The sequence below is a fragment of the Alternaria alternata genome, assembly GCF_001642055.1.
Source record: "Alternaria alternata strain SRC1lrK2f unplaced genomic scaffold CC77scaffold_12, whole genome shotgun sequence".
NCBI classification, from domain to species: Eukaryota; Fungi; Ascomycota; class Dothideomycetes; order Pleosporales; family Pleosporaceae; genus Alternaria; species Alternaria alternata.
In genome coordinates, this window is record NW_017306201.1 from 686,493 (window position 1) to 700,270 (window position 13,778).

At 50.8% G+C, this 13,778-nt stretch overlaps 3 protein-coding genes across 3 annotated transcripts; 2 read left to right on the plus strand and 1 right to left on the minus strand.

Annotated features, from left to right (window-relative positions):
• Positions 1 to 103: 103 nt before the first annotated feature.
• Positions 104 to 2,617, minus strand: CC77DRAFT_964774 (Pet127-domain-containing protein). The gene is made up of 2 exons (XM_018535697.1): positions 1,188 to 2,617; positions 104 to 1,141 (listed from the first exon to the last, which is right to left on the minus strand). The coding sequence occupies exons 1-2, from the start codon at positions 2,529 to 2,531 to the stop codon at positions 245 to 247; spliced, it is 2,241 nt and encodes a 746-aa protein (XP_018385279.1). The 5' UTR covers positions 2,532 to 2,617; the 3' UTR covers positions 104 to 244.
• A 655-nt stretch (positions 2,618 to 3,272) lies between these two features.
• On the plus strand, positions 3,273 to 7,010 carry CC77DRAFT_937227 (RNI-like protein; the record flags this gene model as incomplete). Its single annotated transcript, XM_018534541.1, has 6 exons — positions 3,273 to 3,793; positions 3,842 to 4,495; positions 4,543 to 5,646; positions 5,699 to 6,210; positions 6,262 to 6,830; positions 6,891 to 7,010. 6 exons carry the CDS (start codon positions 3,273 to 3,275, stop codon positions 7,008 to 7,010), a joined length of 3,480 nt encoding a protein of 1,159 aa, XP_018385280.1.
• Positions 7,011 to 7,728: 718 nt separating this feature from the next.
• On the plus strand, positions 7,729 to 10,390 carry CC77DRAFT_937110 (hypothetical protein; the record flags this gene model as incomplete). The annotated part of the gene is made up of 4 exons (XM_018534532.1): positions 7,729 to 7,821; positions 7,885 to 8,047; positions 8,110 to 8,244; positions 8,301 to 10,390. The coding sequence occupies 4 exons, from the start codon at positions 7,729 to 7,731 to the stop codon at positions 10,388 to 10,390; spliced, it is 2,481 nt and encodes an 826-aa protein (XP_018385281.1).
• Between the last annotated feature and the right edge of the window lie 3,388 nt (positions 10,391 to 13,778).

The window sequence follows — 13,778 nt, forward strand, 5'->3', positions numbered from 1 at the left end:
TTTTGTCCTTTCATTTCATGGACCTCCTTTATCACCCAGACATGCTGAGGAAGTCTGGACAGAAAAAGACGTTGTGCCGATGAATCTTCGTTTCCAATATTTTGGTATCTATGCTACTCATTCCTTCTAAATTGTACACATATTCTTACATATATTACTTGGAACGTTCAATCATGTAATCATGCTCTATGCGAGCAGCCCCAAAGAAAGATCAAACGCCATGGCCTTTTTACAAGTGTGATGCCTATGACGGTACAGAGGGCATGCCGTCCAACACCTCTTCCTTTTTCTCCTTCGAGAGTGATTCCTCCGGTGTCGATTCCTCACTATAAGGCTCCTCCTCTCGCGTCTGATTGTCGACAACGTCGGGATTGTCAGAAAGTTCGTTCCCCTGCACGATATCATGTTGCGACGCGACAGCATCTGAGCCAGGGCCAAGTGGTCGGAAGAGCTGTACGCCCTTTGTGGCGTTGATCCTGTCCTGCTCCTCCCTCCACGCGCGTCCGCGGTTGCTGTAGCGCTGTATTAAATCGCGGTAATGCTTAAGGCCCCTGTCAACGGCCTCTTCGTCTTGTCCAATGAGTGAATGCCTTCGCGCTTGGAGCGACTTGTACAGCTTCCATCGTTTCTCTTCAGGTATCTCTTTGACATGATATTCTATCTTCCAGTCATCGAATTCAGTGATTTGCTCTGGTCGGTCGACATAGCCTCCATTGACCAGACTGCGGGCAGTCAATGTCCAACCCATCAAGGGGCCCTGAGGGGCTGCTGGGTTCTCCAACATATCTTCGGCGACATCATCTGAGTCTTCAGTAGCTTCTTCAGCAGCTTCAGCAGTCTCTTCAACAATGTCTTGTTCAACGTCTTCGACTGTAGTTGAATGCTCGTCTTCTTGCGCTTCAACCTCTTCAGAAGTCTTTTCAGCATCGACTTGTTCATCGACGTCGTCTTGCGCTTCTTGCCAAGCTGCTTGAGTCTCGGCATCACCTTTCCCTACACCAACGACGTTTTGTGCAAACTCTTTCTGAGCGGCCTCTCCAGCACTCTGAATCTCGTCTGCTTGCTCTTCGGTGACGGGTTCGGCGAAGATATACATAAAGGGTGTCTTGCCTTCGCGAGCCTCGAAGTGTAATCGGATAGACTATTGTGATCAGTAACGAGGTTGTATTACCCGGGTGGCAACTTACTGTATTGGGAAACTGTTCGGTGGCTTTGACAAGAAGCTCATCAACGAGGTTCAAGGAAAGTTTGAACTCCTGGTCTCCAAGAATTGTGTCATGTTGGCCGTGTAAGACAGCGTCCATATCTGAAAGACTTAGATATTGGAAGCCGAAGATACGCTCGATGTTGTGGTAGGCGATGAAGATGCCGTCCATGCGCCCCATGCGGACTTGTAGAGAGTATTTCAACATGGTTGCACGCGTCATGTCGTAGAATTCACGCTCGAACGACTCCCACTCGCCTAGACTGTGACGAAGCTGGTAGCCAGAACCCTCTTCGTAATGCTTGTGGTTCATCCGAATCGAAACAACAGCTCGCGTCTTCAGGTCAAACACTCCAGTTCCGGGTAGTCGTGGGTCAACGGCGTCTAACTGCGAGCGCATCATAATGTTACCTTGTTTTGAGTAATGGTAGCAACGACTAGCGTTCTCTTCTGCAGGCGCCTTCTCCGGACTTGACCTTCGGAATTTCTCAAATTCGCTGCGCTCAGTTGTGAGGAGCTTTTCCAATGAGTGACCCAACCAGCTCATGATATTGGGGCTATCGTAGGATTTGTCGGCGTCTATCGCATAAGTACCATCCTTGTACCGGAGGAAGACGGCACTGGGACCAAGCGTGATCCTGGAAAACTTGGAAGAAGGTTCGGGAAACTGGCGTGAGAGCATGCCATGATTGAGTTTTCGGAAGTTGGATAAGATGTAATGAAAGTGCTGGAGCATACTCGACATACTCGATGTAGAGCCAGTGAACTTTGTGCCAATCCGCCTTGTCAAAGCCAGTAAATCTTCGTCCTTGGACGAAGTCTTGTATTCGCTCAAGGCATCGAAGTCGAACTCATTCGCCGGCATGATTTTCTCGAGGTATGGATCGAAATTATACACTTGGGTTCGTGGGTCCTGCAGACGATATACACCAGGGTTGAACAGAACACGATCGAGGCCATATGACAACATGGGGACGGGTGGTTTGTCGACTTCGACAGCCTCAAATTTGAGGTCGGAAGGGTACAAGGTGCTGATAGCAATCGCCTCTCGTTCTTCATTTTTTCCCTTGTCCCTCTTTTTCTTGTCACCAAGCATCACACGTTTGATAGATCGTGGTCCTTCACTCTCGTCCTCATCCTCCTCCCCCAGTTTCACTCCCGATTTCTTCTTGTCTTTGACAGCATGCTTCCTGATCGGGACTGCGCGTTCAGATTTGTGCCGGATGGATTGGCGTTGTGGCAGTCGAGTCTGGCTGCGGGCAGCGCAGAACAGGCAAACGGGAGTCCTATGCCATAGCGAGGCTGGCGACAGCTGGCGTCGCAGCATTGGAGGGAGCGTGGTGGGGAAGACGAGCAGGTGGCGTTTGATATGCAATGGCAGTGACGCTCGGTCGCGACTGCCCTCAGAAAATGTGTCGGCGTTTGTTAACGCCGGGCGATCATTGGGATCAGCCATGTGACGTACGCGCGCAAGCGGCCAGGGCCAGTGGACGCGCGGAAAGCTACCAGTAACCAGAGACCCACCCTGTAATCCACCCATACACTCGTGCATCCTACCCGTATATCTCGTCCTGTCATTTCCTTGCAAACGCGCTGTGATAGTCGGCCCGGTGAAGCATCCCGCGCCCTCTCACAGACTCACACAACGCTCGACAGCACTGTTGGCGGCGAAGCTTGGAAACCCTCATCCATGCCACGGAATAATAACATGTCGTGATTACAGCACGCCTGCCGACCCCCCCTCCTGCAACAGGCCGAGCCCGCGATCTGCTGCACCCAGGGCCCTGCTACTGCTACTGCCACTGCCACTGCTACTGCTACCGTCTAATCGTTCCGCCGTTGTCCTCCGCATTGTCTCCCGTTGCGCCCACGCCCTGATTGGTTCCACCGCCATTCTGCGCCCAACTCTGCTCTCCCGCTCCAATTTCCACCCCCCAGGTCTTGTTAATATCTTCCGAGAATATCCTCCGACGCGACACTTGCCTCCCTCTCCCCAGAGCCCCTCTGCATGCGATAGCTGTGCCGCCGAGCTCGTGCTGGGCTTCGCGCGCCAATCGAGAATCTCGGAATGTCCAAAGACAAGCGGAGAAGCATCTTTGGCAGCAGCTCCCTCAATGCTTTCGCGTCGCGCAGTAACAAGGATGAATCGCAACCCTCCAACCTGCTGCGCAAGCGGCGCACCGCGTCCTTCATGTCGAATCTCTCCGATGTGTCGCAACACCCTGAATCAGCGCCTTACAACGGCAGCACGGTAGCGGGGAGCAGCACCCTCATGGAACCGCCAGACCCCCAGCGACCGGCGCTCTCCAAAGCCAGCCTGAAGCGCGCCAGCTCCGTCTTCAGCTCCTTCCGCGGCTACAAACTGTCCGCCGACGACGACCCGGAACCTCTCTCTGCGACCTCGACGCGAACATCGACTGGCTTTGGGGAATACATCTGGGAGGACGTGCAGGATCGGCAGGTGCTGCAGCATGGCGAGGTCCAGACGAGCAGTTCCATGTTCAGGAAGAAGAGGGAATACCTGGTGCTGACCGAGAAGCATCTCATCAGGTTCAAGAACCACTCCAAGGCGATTGAAGCTTTTCCTGGGTGCGCCTCAGCGTCGGCAAGCTTCAGAGACAAGGCTAATGAGCACAGCATACCGTCACCGAACAACCGCATGAGCTACTACCGTCACAGCCACAGTCCATCTTTTGGATCTGCGCACGAACTTCAGTCTATGGCTTCAGAGTCGTCCGGAGACCGTCACCATGGCATACCCCTTTGCCACATCGTCGCGGTATACCATCTAGACGACGGCCGACCACACTTTGCGCTGGAACTATATTATTTGGATGATGAGTCGAACAACGCCTCATCCATGACCCTGCAATTCGGTGATCCAGAAGAGATGTTTTCTTGGCTCAAGACTATACGAGAAGCGGCTAACAGGGCACGATTGTCTGACGCGAAACCCATCTCTGCACACAACTCCCACCTGGCTGCGCGCGTTGTTGAAGCAGAACGCGATTATGTACCTCCTCACTACGCCATATACAAGGTTGTTCTCCGACCACAAGGGAAGACGACGACGAGGTCTTCGACAGACGATTTAGCCAAAGTATCTGCTTCAGTATGTTTCCTTGCTATTGGTGTGCACAAAGTGCACATTATTCCGTTGTTCAAACCATCATCACAACGGTCTTCAAGCCCTTCATTGGTCTCTCATAACACTCAGTCTTCGCATGGTATCCTAACCCTGACCGAAGTGTGCGTAAACGAAATCGACGATACCTTCCAATTAACCTTCCGGTAAGTGTTTGTTCTTGTACTGCAAGGACCCCGCTGACGGCACGCAGTAAACCTCTCGAACGCCCCAAGGTCCTCCATTTAGCGTCGTTAGCTTCGCGGGACATCGCTGTCCGTCTACGATCCATAGAAGCTAATCTAAGACCAGAGTGGGAGACACGGCCTTTCGACTTTCTTGTTCCAGAAGATGTGCATCATGACATTGGACGGCAGGAAAGCCCACACCCGATGGATCAAGATTCTCTGGATCGGACCTTGATTGGGTATTGTGTTGCTTACGACGTACAGCCAGAGAACATCAGCTATCAAATCACCTATCCACACGAAGACGCTCCCCGATTTGAGCTGCTACCACCTGCCGGCCTGCGCAGGAAAGAGTACAACACCCTCGAATTACTCGCCGTTATGCGTGCGTTGCGCTACAATGAGACTTTCGGAGGCATCTCATTCAAAGACGTAAAGTTGGACGTTCTGAATGGGCTGAAAGATCCGAATGGCGCGGAGCATGTTTGCTTGAAAACAAAACGCGGGACGTATGCACGGCTAGATGTCGAAGAGCTTGAACGGTCCTGCCTACTTGTGCAAGAAATCCGCGCTTTGGCTCTGACGAATCGCAAGCTACGGAGGATGGATTTTACAGCCTGCATTTCCAGAAAACCGAAAGATCACGGGGAAGCTAGAGGCAGTGCAAGAGACCAGGGCTGCGGCATTGTGGAAGCTTTGTTCCCATTGTGCAAGTACCAAACTACCAATGTCGATTGGATAGCTTTGAACAGGATACAACTTGGAGATACAGATTTGGACTATCTCGTCGCAGCGGGTGTCGAACGAGCGTGCCACTTCCGCGGCCTGGAATTGAGTGGGTGTGGACTAACGGATCGCTCGCTTTCTCTTGTACTGGATGCCATTCGCGCGCAGGAGACTACGCTTGAGGCCTTGGATCTGTCGTCTAACCCTTTCAGGCTGTCGCCCAGCATCTTCGACTCCCAGATTGGTGTTTTTGGATATCTCACGCGACTCAATCTGTCGCATGTTGCGCGCTCGTCGGGTCTCGAGTCTTTGATCTCAGTCGAAACGTTTGCTGGCTGGAGACTACAAGAGCTGATTCTGAGTGGTACTTCACTCAACCCCGCCATGGTTGACGCAATCGCTGGGTAAGCCACTATATACTTCGGTTTCTTGCGTGTTTTACTAACAACTGCATAGTTATCTTGTTAATTACAAGCAATCGTCAGCTCTTCGGGAAGTCAGGTTGGACCACTGCTTCCTTACAGGAAGAGACATAGCGTACCTGTTGCACTCGATGACAGAACATCCTGGAAAAGCTCGCGAGTTACATCTGGACGTCAGCGAGAACAATATTGAGGAAGATTTGGACAAGTTGACCAAAGCTATCTCTAATGGTCTCGCGCCATCTAACTTTACACTCCGTCTTCTAGAGTTCGAAGAGGACGCCGACTTTCGCAAGATGATTCTTGCGTTGGCCGCGAATAACACCATCAGACAGCTCGATATCTCGCGAGCATCATTACCATGCGAAGCATCGGAAGAAACTTGTCATGCTATGGAAAAGATGTTTGCTGACAACACAAGTCTTGAGTGGCTTGACATCTCTGGGGAGGACTCCCGACTCGAGACGACCAAGCTAGGCGTTGGTATTAATCGAGCGTTACGGGGTTTGCAACACAACCGAACTTTGCGAGCTCTGTACATCAGATGTAAGTCTATATACATTTCATACTTGCTAGGCAACCGTCTAACCATACCAGATCAAAAGTTGGGCGTACAGGGAGCAAGCACCTTAGCGGACGTCCTTAAGGTCAACACTACTTTGCAGTACCTTTACTGTGAGGACAACGGTATTGCCTTGACTGGCTTTACTGATCTAGTCAATGCACTTCATCGAAATACCACTCTCCTCTTTCTTCCCAGCATGGAGGAGGCACGTCAGATGGCACTGAAACAGACTGAAGAGCAGGTCAAGTCCATGCGAGACGATGCAGCAATACCCACGCAATCAAAGTCGTCCTCTGTCCGAAGCAGACTCACGAACCGCGTAGTCAGCAACTCTAAGAAGGAGTTGAACAACCCGTCGGGTCTCTCCGACCAAGACATCAAAGCCGCCTTGGGCCTTGTCGACGAGAGCTGGGCGAGGCAAGAATACCGCCTCCAACAGTATCTCCAACGAAATCACAACATTGCACACGGCATACCGACAACTATGGATGTCGATGAAGAAGACTTTGAAAGACCAGACACGGCTGGTAGTCTCGGCAAGATCCTTGAGAAGGTTACGATAGAAAGCACACCGACAGACGAGAAAAACGTACAGCTCGGTGTTTATACGCCACAGTCGACAGACGAGAAGAAAGTACAGCTCGGTGTTTATACACCACAGTTTTATTCACCAGGTGCGTCGACGCCCACGACGGAAGTCGACTACGATATCACGCCTCTGGAAAAGGAGCTGGAGATGTCTTTTGGCGATCAACGAAGAGCATTTCCTTTCCCTCTGTAAACGACGCGACGCGATGCTACGACGCAAGTCCCCTCCCATGCCCTTCTACATGTTGCGCATGTCGATCGCCTCGAGGCTACCATGTACATATAGAGCTTGTTTTGCATATAGACCCTCTCACACCAGAGGTCACTCGGCGTTGTCGTTCTTCTTCTCTTTCTTCATATAATGCAACAATATGGCGAGGAAATGCATACGGTTAGGACATGTGGTGCGATTCCTCTTCCTAGTTGAGAGGGAGTACATGCGCCCATTGGTTAGGAGGTCAGGATATGGAGGGAGGGTATAATAACTTTCCATGATACCATAGACGATTTGAATACATTTATATCAACTGCTTTGAACCCTTACAGTATTGGATGCCTTTCTTGCAGATACATATTGAACATGACGCAGGACAACGGTCGGCTATCGAAGCACGACCCCTGCTCCGCCGGTCTTAGCGACATCATCGCTCCGCTGCCCGCATCACCTCCGCGAAGCTCGTTCTTCTAGAAGCTCCCCACCATGCCGTCCTACACATGAGTGCACCTTCCGGCTCTACAAACGACCCGTGCGCGCCTGCCAAACGTCACTAGGCGACCGTCATTCGCTCACTCCAGCCTCGCGTCCTCGCTCCTCAACTCACTCGCGCCCGCTTGCCCGCCGCCGCTCCACTTCAAAGATCACAACTGCGCCAACATCACTATCCCCTCGCTACACCACACCCACAGCGACCATGGCCGACGCAGACATAGAGGCCAACATCGACCTCCTACTCAGTTTTGGAGCGGATCAGCTGGACAGAAATGAAGCCCGACAGCTTCTCGCGGTATGGCCCAAACAGCTCGCAATCTGTTTGCGCCTTGCGACAGAGCCCTAACCAAGCAAACAGAATCATGGCCAAAGTGTCGAGGCCGCCATGGACAAATACTTCACCAGCATGGAGCAAGGAGGCATACAATCTCTAAAGACCCACCTGCGCAATTCGCAAGCCAAGTGGGACGAGACTGCCTTTGCGGGGGCCGGCTATGGTATTGACGACACAAACGTTCCCAGTACGTCGACCTCAGTCCTGAAGACTTCCTACGATAACACGACTGACAGCCGCTCGTTTCAGCGTTCAATATTGACTATGCTCCAGGCCACGAGAATTACCCACATAGCAACATCAATAGCAGAGCTCCCACACGGCCACCTTCACGGACGAGTGTCGCCTCCACACAAGCTCAAGCCGGCGACGCGCCTATACAAAGTCAGTACAGGGAATGCGCCAGCAACACTAGACGCGGAGCGCTGACAAATATTCAGGCATAGAGGGTCAAGAAACAGGTGTCACCGGCTCCAACACCATCTTTGGGCCGGCCATGAGAGACAATTACGATACGTCTCAGTGGGCTTTGATACCAACCGCGACCGAGATCATTGCCGACCCCATTCCCAGTCAACGTAAGCGCGAAGAAGGAGAGCCTGCGATCCTCAAGCCATCGTCCAACTTCAACTACCTTCCCAACCTCATCCCTATCCTCCATTCGATACCGCTGTTCCGAAACGCGCTGCTATGTCCGGGTATCACAAAAGACGATTACTGGCAGGGCGATGAGTGGTGGAAAGGCAATCCCAAGTCGGCCTCGCGCATCTTTGACGCAAGTGTTGGACTGTCCGAGTCGTATAATCTAGAAATACTTCACGAAGCGCAGCGGATGATGGCCTTTCTGAACAAAACCGAGCGGATCTATGGATCGGTCAACGGACTACTTGAGAGCGAGGCCTGGAGAGAACTACCGTCGACTGTCGAGGATCCGGACGATGATCTGCTGAAGTTCCTTGTGTTATGGGGCTTCGCGTTTGAGAGCCATATGCCTAATGCTGAGTTGAACGGTACTCTTCGGTCTACAGTGGACGTCGCGGATAGCACCGTAGAGAGCTTTGTGCTCGATGCTGTGGTAACACGCGATCCATCTCGGCCTGACTTTAGCTTGTACGACGTCTTGGACGACTCGCTGTTCTCTGTGGCTGTGGGTAGTGCGCACATCCGCGAACCCAGTAACGTCCTGATACTACGACTATCCTCATCGAATACAGAGGCATCTGACCTAGGCATTCGCATTCCAGCTACCCTCTATATCGATCGATATCTCCAACAAAACAAGCATGTCATCGATGGCATGTACAGCGATATCAGGCAGCACGAGGAACAACTGAACGTTATCAAGTCGCACGTGGAGAAGTTGAAGTATTACACCCCGAACAAAGCAGGCGCGAAAAAGCTGGACTCCTTGCAGCTACTCAAAACAAGCATGACTGCATTTGAGCCTGCAAAGTCTGGTAGCTCTCCAGAGGATGCGTCAACTTTGGCTAAGCTACAAGAGCTATACAGTAGCATCGAAAGCAAGCTTGCAACCCTCGAGGAGCAGACTGAACAAGCGCAGAAGGCCATCGCAGGCATCTCCGGACGCTTCAAGCCCCGTGTAGACGACAGTACTGACACAACGGCGACTACAACGGACGAGAATGCCATGGACACCACTACCGAAACTACCGAGAATGTGGCCGAAAAGCCCACTGAGCCTGTCGAAGTTGAATACCCGGCCGGGCAAGCTCCCGAAGATGCCATGAACCGTCCCTACCAACTCTGGGGTGTAGCCACCCGCCGTGACGTAGTCTACATCCGACACCCCGACATAAACTCCAACACTCCCAACGCAACACAATGGTGGCGCATGCAATACGATAGTGAATCTGCCAACCCCATCATCCGACGCGACCGTCTCTCCCTATCCGAAGTTATCGAACGCGCAACCACGGAATCCGCCTCTGCGCTCCTTGTCTATGCAAATGACGCTGCTACGACTGCCGATCCCCTCCCAATACCCAAGGCTCTCGAGGACTTTGCTAAGAAGGATAATTTGAACTTTCTGAGAGAGTTGCAGGAGAGTCGTACCGGCTGGGAAGATTATGGCGGTGACTATGGAAATGTGGCACAAGGGGGGTGGGACGACACTATGCATCCTACGTCTCATGCTAATCCTTCCTTCGATGAAGGAGTGGATGAGAACGGATGGAGTGAGATTAGTGCCAAGGAGTTTTCTAGCAGTACTGGTGGTCGCCCACGGAACGATTCGAACATGAGTTCTGCGACACTAACGCCGAATACGGAGATTGAGGATGATGAGCAGCAGCAGCAAATGGTGGAGACGGGTGCTCGGGCTACGACGAATATGAGTAATGCTAGTAGCGAGACTGTGGGGCGCGGGGATGATGCGATGGATTTGGATGGGGAGAGTCAGAAGTTGCAGAGTCAGGTTAGGTTTTCGGATGTGGATATGGAGGATGTGGGTGGTAGGGATGATGGGTTGAGGACGCAGCATATTGAGGTTTCGGAGAAGAAGGGTGGCTAGGATTCGCCTGTTGTACTACCGGAAGAGGAGCCGTGGGGGGAGGATTGGTATCATGCTATTTAGGGCATGGGTTGGGGGGGTTTGGATGGAAATGCATTGTTTGGTGGTTTGGGGTAAAATGCAGGACTGGTTAGCTGCTCGGGGTATCTGGTGGTATCTACCATGGTTAGTCTGGTAGAACCACGGTTCAGCTTGGATGGGATGATTATTTTTCCACTTCCTGGGGGTTTGGTTCCAAGGTTGATCTTGTGCGTCTCGTGAATTCGTCTGCGGGTACGGATATAAAAGTCGCTCAAGTCTTTGTTTCCTTCCCTTCTTACATATCATATTCACACATTCTTCACCAAAACCCGTTATGGATCGAGGCATGGTCGGTCTGCCTTCCCTCTCCGAAAACACAGTTCGTTCTACCCATGTTCCCGGCATTCTTCCAAAAGCTCGATCTACGCCTCTCATATTCTGTCCTCTTCTCTCAGCAAACGCGACTACCGCAATGAAGAATATTTTCTTCGTCTCGATCGCGATATCGAAAAGCGCAGAGAAGATGAATCATGGACGCGAAGCCAGCCCCCCAGCCTATAAATTCGGAACTCGCAGCGATCTACTCCTTGTCTCCTACCTCAACATCTCGCCCATCTATTATCGAAAGTGAACTACAAAGATCAAATGTTTGTTCCTGCGCCTCTTCTTAAAAAAACATTCGAGGATGCCGATATGCTGGCCGTTTCTTGGAAATTTCGAATCTAGGGATACATGAGCGGCAATCTCTATTTCTCAAAACAACGGTGAGCTGTCTTATGGCGCCGTCTTCGCTGTGCGAGACCAAAAAACCAATGTTCAAAACCCTATGCCGTCGGCTGTCTGAGAGCCAAAAGGAAGTTCAGCAAACAACATGAGTTTTTTGCTGTCGGAAGTCCGAAGTCTGTCTACCGAAACACAACGTTCAAAGCTCTACGGGCAAGACTGTATGCGTTTGAGGTTTCGCGAGGCCGTCAAAAAAACTGGATATGAAGTTGACATGGTTCTGGAACCACGCAGCGGAGCCACGAAGTTACCGGATCTGGATGCGCGGGTATAAAAACCTCTCTCGCCTGCGGTCTTCTCTTCTCCATTACAACTACTCCATTCATTTATCACCAAAGTAACCACGATGGCAAGCAATGTTCGCTGCCTCTTCTTCCAAAAAGCTATTGGGAACGAACCGATGAGAGACTGCTCTTCCTCTCTTTCCTTCCAAAAACCTACAAGTCTTGAATCTACGAGAGCGCAATCTCCAAAAGATCCCGCCAACGATCGCATGTGCGGAGAAGAGATTTCTCTCTCACAATAAATGCAAAGCCACTCGATGTTGTCTACCATCTCCTTGTTTCCGAAACATACCGTCCTCGACTCCGGCCATACAAAATTGCTAGAGACGCTTCCTATGTGTTCTGCGGTACTCCAAGGAGGCATCAAAAACGCATGTGGAGTCCTCTGATGGGCTGTGTGGCTCGTTACTGCCTTCATCAGCTGAGCAGAGTGTATATAAACACCCTTCTTGAGGCGTACACTTGATCTGCTATCCTCCCACTTCGTTCCCTGTACTCTACAAAACGCGGGTCCCGACGAACCATGGAGCCTTTCTCTTGTGCTTTTACAGAGAAAGATGGTTCAGAGCATACTATGACTTGAGTGGACTGTCCGAAGGAAACACATGCTATCCCAATATCTGCCGTCTCCAGCTTTTCTCAAAATCCATCGAAGAAATAAAATGTCTTGCCAGTGGTCCCTGCTCTTCTAAAAGACAAGCTGACTCATGACATGCTGTCTCTCGGGTGGCCGAAAAGGCTCGCTGTATAGAACAAGATGACTCCATCACATGAGAACATACCAACGAGAACGCCCCCTGGCAAAACTAGGTACGGCTCGTTCTGGCTGTGGCGGGTATATAAGCATCTTCCCAAGCTGGATCTACTTTCTTGGCTACACTCGACTTCTCTGTTTACTTATCCAAAATTTGCAAAAGACTAACGCATGGTTCGCTGGCTCCTTGCCGCTATTATCACCAAAAAAAAGACGCGACGGGAGGTATGAAGTGAACGACCTCGCTGGCTGAGATATCTACCAAAATCAAGATCGCCTGGACTCATGTATCAAATTATCGACCCATAACGCACGTGTGAAAGGGAGAGGGCCTCACGGAGCTACAAAATTGGACTATCATCATTACATGAGGTACGAAAAGTAGCCTTCGCATGCCCACCGACTGAGTCTCCGCCTTGAGCCCTATATAAAACCCGCCTCATTGTCGCCTTTGCTCATCTACAACACACCCTTTCATCAAAAAACGATAAAAACAAAATGCCGGGTGGTTTAGCGCATGTTTGTTCCGTTTTTCCCCAAAATAATTAGGATGAGCACATGGAATTCCGGCCTTTGGAATCGACGACTTCGACATATGCAAAATGGCCACTTCGCTTCTGATATAAAAACCATGCCTTTCTTGCTCAGGTCCTCATCTATATCACACGGTTTATTTCACAATACAAAAATCTTGAATCACAAGCTCATGGTCTTCTGGCCTTTTCCTGAAATATACCTAGGACCAACTGATGATCTGCGGGTTTTTTTGGAGAGGATTGGAAACACCAGCATACATGTCCTCCGCAACTCTACGGCCGCAAGCACAAGATCCAAAACAACATGTTGTTCCGAAAAAAACTATTTAGAGTCTCTTACCATGACCGTCTCCAGTGTTGCAGTGGTATACAGCGCGTCGCTACTTGAGGCACGATATAAATTTCCTTCGCCCTCTCCGCTCCTGGCCTTATAATACCTACTTGAGCATCATTCACACACCAAAATCGCTCAGAGCGTTCTGTATGGTCTCCCCTTCTCTCTCGGAAATAAAAAGAAGATATGGGTCATGACTTTGCACTTGGTGAAAGCCTCTAGTGCAGTCTAGGGTTAACAAGGTGACCATGTACAAGATCATGCTGTCTTGTTCTGCTCGGTTGACATGAGAACAGGGTTTGCATCCATATTTTGGGGATGCCCAGAAATCATGTTCACGTTCCACTAAGTGCGACCACGACGGATGCCAATAACAAACGCAACTCTTTGAGCAAGCGCTGCCGGAAGGATGTATATAAGCTTCGTCCTGTGGCCGTAGCCTTCTTCCAGATCTACACATCATTATTTTCCAGTCACAAGAATATCGCAAAACTGGTTTTATGAGTGTCGTCTCTCCTGGCATTTTCTAAAAACAGGTTTCGACTCCGCCATGTGTTTGCCTTTCCTCAATCAAAACGAACAACAGATACGCCCATGGAAGTATCGAGTCCTCTGAGAAGATTATCAAGAGATCATATTTCGAGAGATGCATGTGGAAATGCTGCCCTAGCTATAA